Below are 4419 nucleotides of genomic sequence, written 5' to 3'. Positions count from 1 at the left end.
GGGGGGGGGGGGGAGGCGGAGGAACAGGTGACTCAGAGCTGCTGTGACAGCTGTGTTTGTACACTGAAATATATCTACACGAACAAATTTTTTCCCCCACTTTTTTTTTCCCTTTAAGGGCAACTTGTGACACAAGGCGCAGACAAACGGCTCTAAATCCGCCGTCACTCTTAATCAGGACGCACAGGTGTGGTCACGTGTTAGCGTACGCTTACGGACAGGAACAACGTCGTCTTTTGGGGAGGGGGCGTTTGAGGATTTATTTGAACCGTTCCTTTTTTCCGGGATGGACCCATTACGCAGATGGGGGTTTTTAAAAACCAAGAACTGGCCGCACAAGTTTGGATTTATCGTGGGTTTCCTCAAAACCACAGAGTTTAAATTACACACACACACACACCCGCGTCATTATTTGGTAAAAAAGGTCCTTTGGCGAACCTCCATGTTTGACCAAAAAACGGAGGAGTTCGGAGAGCCCGTTTTTCGACGCACGGCGGAACTTTTCTTCGAACCAACTTCTGCGGATTGCCCAGAAAAGTAAACGCGGCGAACCGCAGCTGCGGTATCAGCTGCTGGGAGCTAACGTTAGCATCTGGGATCTAACATTCGCAGCGTGAGCGCCAACCTCTCCTGGACAGTCGTCGCCGCTGCCGCCGCCACCACAGGGGTGCGGGCAACGGCGGGACTCGGCAATCGCCAAAATGTTCTGAAATAAGTCGGTCTCCTCCATCAGCTAAAACAAACAAAAACAAAAACAAACTTCCACCTCTCTGATTGTCACGGTGTTGCAGCAAACACTAACCAAACTGATCTCCGCGCCATGCGGTCGCTCTGTCCGTTTCGGGGAAAAGAAAGAACGAGAGACGTTCTCGCCGAGCTGCAGTCAATCTTGATCACTAAGCTAGAAGTGATCGGGGGCCCTGATCTCGCCTGATCCGGGGCGAACTCGTGCACGCGCTCGAGCCCCCGGCGTGGCGTGGCGTGGACGTAAACGCGCCGCTGAAGAACCGGTCCTGGAACGTGTCATTCCCTCTGCTCTGGGATCAGTGGCTGAAGTGATAAAAGTGCTGGATCAGCGTTTCAAAAAAAAAAAGAAAGAGGAGAGCAGTAAACTCTGGAGGACAGGGTGTGTTTGAACACACACACACACACACATACAGCTGAGGCTCAACTAAACACCAGAGTAAATAACAAGCCTGACACCAGCCTGATAAGAGCTGCTGAGGGGACGATAACACACACACACACACACACACACACACACACACACACACAGCTCAGATGTTTACACAAACTCCACGACAAGATGCCATTTTTAAAAAGCTCGGTTCTGAACAACAACAACAACACAAACCTCTGGTTCTGTGCAGTGCCACGTTTCCCCTCTTTACCCCCCACCCCCCTCCTCTCCTGCGCGCGCGTGTACATATATGTGTGTGTGTGTGTGGGCGCGCGCTCACCCTTGCACTGCAGCTCCACCATGGCCTGGAACCAGCCGTCCTGCTCCGCCTCGCTGTCCGCCGCCACGGCGAAGCTCTCGGCCCGCGTGTACAGCACGATCATGTGCTTGTTCTTGGCGTCGGCGCGCTTGTTGATGTTGAAGCACGTCTCCAGCGCCACGGCCCGCTTCGGGACGGGGGCCTTGCCGCGGAACTTCTTCTCGCTCTCGTAGTACTCCAGGCGGGCCGGACCGCGCTCCGAGGCGGCGCGGAGCACGAAGTAGCGCCGGTGCATGGACTTCTGCTTGCGGAGGTAGCCGCTCCGCCGCACGTCGTCGTCCTGGTGGAGCTGGGGCTGGGGGTGTGGGTGGGGGTGCTGGAGGTGGGGGTGCTCGCCCGCGTGCCCCTCCATCGACTCCGTTTCTTCGAGTAAAAGGAGAGCAGTAACTTGAGGCGAACGTCACTCGCGCGGTTCTCTCCGGTGTTCTGGAAGTTCAGCCGACTGGTTCAAGCATCTCCCCCGCGCCGCCGGGCGAGCCGTCCCCGTCTGTCCGCCGCGCATGAACGCAGCATGGGCTGAACTCCTCCAACTGTCCCCCTCTTCTTCCTCCTCTTCTTCTTCTTCTTCTTCTTCTTCTCTCACCAGCGCAAGTTTTCCAGGCGGACACAGACGGAGTACATGCGGAGCAGCTTCGAGCGGGACTCCCTCCTCCTCCTCCTCCTCCTCCTCCTCTGCTACTATCAGTGTTTCCCAGAGTTCCCTGTCTGAGCGCTTTAATTCCGTTTCCTGCACCTCGCGGAGCCGCGAGCCGGTCTGTCTCTCTCTCTCTCTCTCTGCCTCCCCCCACCACCTCCGCACGCCCCGGAGCAGCTACCGTGGAGCAGCAGGAGCAGCTCCTCTGTCACTCACCGCCGGAGGAGCGAGGAGCGCGCTGCGTTCAGGGACCGCTCCGACAGCGCAGCTCCGCGCCCTCCGCTTCAGCTCGGTCACGGCTATCGAACAAACAAACAAACAAAACTGAGCGGAAGAAATGTTGTTTTCTGTCAACAAGCGCTGTGAATGCTGAGGGCTTCTCCAAATATCAGCAGAAACTGACTTAATAAGGCTAGACGAACCAAAACAATAGCTAAAAGCTAAACTAGCATAGCTAAAAGTAGCAAAGGGCTAACTAAAAGTTAAACATAATAAAGTTCTAGTTAAAACCTGAAAGTAGCAACAAAAGAAAAGAATTTTTCAGAAGAAGCTGAAACTGAGTTAAAGCTAAAAGAAGCGAAACACTAGCTAAAAGCTAAATAGCAAAATGCTAGCTGATAGGAAGAAAAATGCTAGCCAAGAGCTAAAAGTAGCAAACGGATAGCTAAATGCTAGAGTAGCATAAGGATAGCCCAATAACTTAAAGTAACAAAAGGCAAAAAAAAACTAAACATGGTAAATTTCTAGACAAAACTTAAAAGCAGCTAAAAGATTTGCTAAAGTAGCTGAAAGTGAGTTGTTAGAGCCAAAGAAGCAAAAGACTAGATAAAACATAAATACAGAACACTAGCTAAAAACTACAAAGGTGAATTGCTAGCTAAAAGTAACAAAACCAAGAGCTAAATGTAAATGTTAAAAGTAGCAAACTGCTAGCTGAATTCTCCAAGTAGCCAGAAAGGATTTGCTGAAGAAGTTGAATCTGAGCTAAAGAAACTAGGACGCTAGCTAAAAGCAAGAAGCAGAACACTACCTAAAAGCTAAAAGCAGCAAAATGCTAACTAAAAGTAACAATAAAACAAAAACAAAACAGTAACTAGTATATTAAAATTAGCAAAAGTTTATTTAAAAGCAGCAAAGAATTAGCTAAAAACAGCAAAAGCTAGCTAAAAGTAGCTAAGATAATCTGAATCTGGTTTATTTGCTGAAGTATTTATTGTTCATATTAAAGGAACCTGACTCACCTGAAACGGAGTTAATAAAGCTAAAACAACCAAAACACAGAATAAACCATAAAAACGGAACATTAGCTAAAAGGTAAAAGTAGCAAAATGGTAGCTAAAAGTAAAAAAACAGCAGCTAGAAGACAGACGTAATAAACAACTAACTCAAAGCTAAAAGCAGCAAAAAGCAGTAAAAGGACAGCTAAAAGTAATAAAAGCATAGCTAATAGCTAAAAGTCACATATAGCTAACTAAAAGCTAAACCCAGCAAAGCTTATTTTAGCTCAGTTGTTTTAATATTATATAATTTGTATAAAATAAAAATGTAAAGTAAGAAAGTTTAAATATATATATATATATATATATATATATATATNACTGCTGCTGTTATGGAGGCGATCAGTTCATCGATACGTCTGATCAGCAGCTCCTGACTGAAGCTGAGGAAGCAGCAAAGATGGAGGCAGATTTTTAACAGCTTCTCCATTTTGGCTTTGTGTTTGTTGAGTAAACAATGACGTGGCGGAATCAGTTCATGTTTATTACGTCCCGACACGTGAAACCCAAGACCGGCCCGTCTTTATCTTAAAAACGTCCACCCAGCAACCGCAGACTCGAGCAGCTCCGCAGGTACGGCGTTAGGAGGAGCGCTCCTGTGGAAAACTCTGCAGGAACGACCGGAGTTGTATTTGACTCGAGATTTTTTAAGCTTTAATTCTGGAAAGAAAACAACAAAAAAGGGATGTTTGGTCTCACAGGCGTTCGGACCTGCAGACCTCCTCGCGCCGCAGCGTTTTTTACCGCCAGCCTGAAACTTTTGCCCGCTCACGTCTGCGGGACGAAACTCCTTCACCGAGAAAAGCGGGATCTGAGTCGATCTCGAACCCCAGCCCTCCGTCGACTTTCCCCGGGGGCTCCTTATCTCCTCCCCGGCTGCTTTACGCGGCGGAGCAGCGGGTCAGGAGGAGCACCTTGGACTCATGTGTTTGATTGCCAGGGTTGCGTCATGCGACCTCAATGGCCCGTCTGGTTCGCCGCCGCTGCAGCATTTGGGGGGGGGGGGGGG

The 4419-nt window shown here is 49.1% G+C and overlaps 1 protein-coding gene across 1 annotated transcript in view; it reads right to left on the bottom strand.

The window, feature by feature from the left end:
* si:ch73-335l21.1 (insulin receptor substrate 1-B) overlaps positions 1 to 2342 on the bottom strand; it is a 43578-nt gene extending 41236 nt beyond the window's left edge. The window contains exon 1 of the mRNA XM_017426245.3: positions 1461 to 2342. Coding sequence (XP_017281734.1) covers positions 1461 to 1851 — 391 coding nt within the window. The 5' untranslated portion in view covers positions 1852 to 2342. The remainder of the gene's footprint in view (positions 1 to 1460) is intronic.
* Positions 2343 to 4419: the final 2077 nt, after the last annotated feature.

Source organism: Kryptolebias marmoratus, linkage group LG7 (genome assembly GCF_001649575.2).
Source record: "Kryptolebias marmoratus isolate JLee-2015 linkage group LG7, ASM164957v2, whole genome shotgun sequence".
Lineage (NCBI taxonomy): Eukaryota > Metazoa > Chordata > Actinopteri > Cyprinodontiformes > Rivulidae > Kryptolebias > Kryptolebias marmoratus.
Note: the sequence above shows the minus strand (reverse complement) of the source record. Positions and strands in the feature narration are given on the sequence as shown.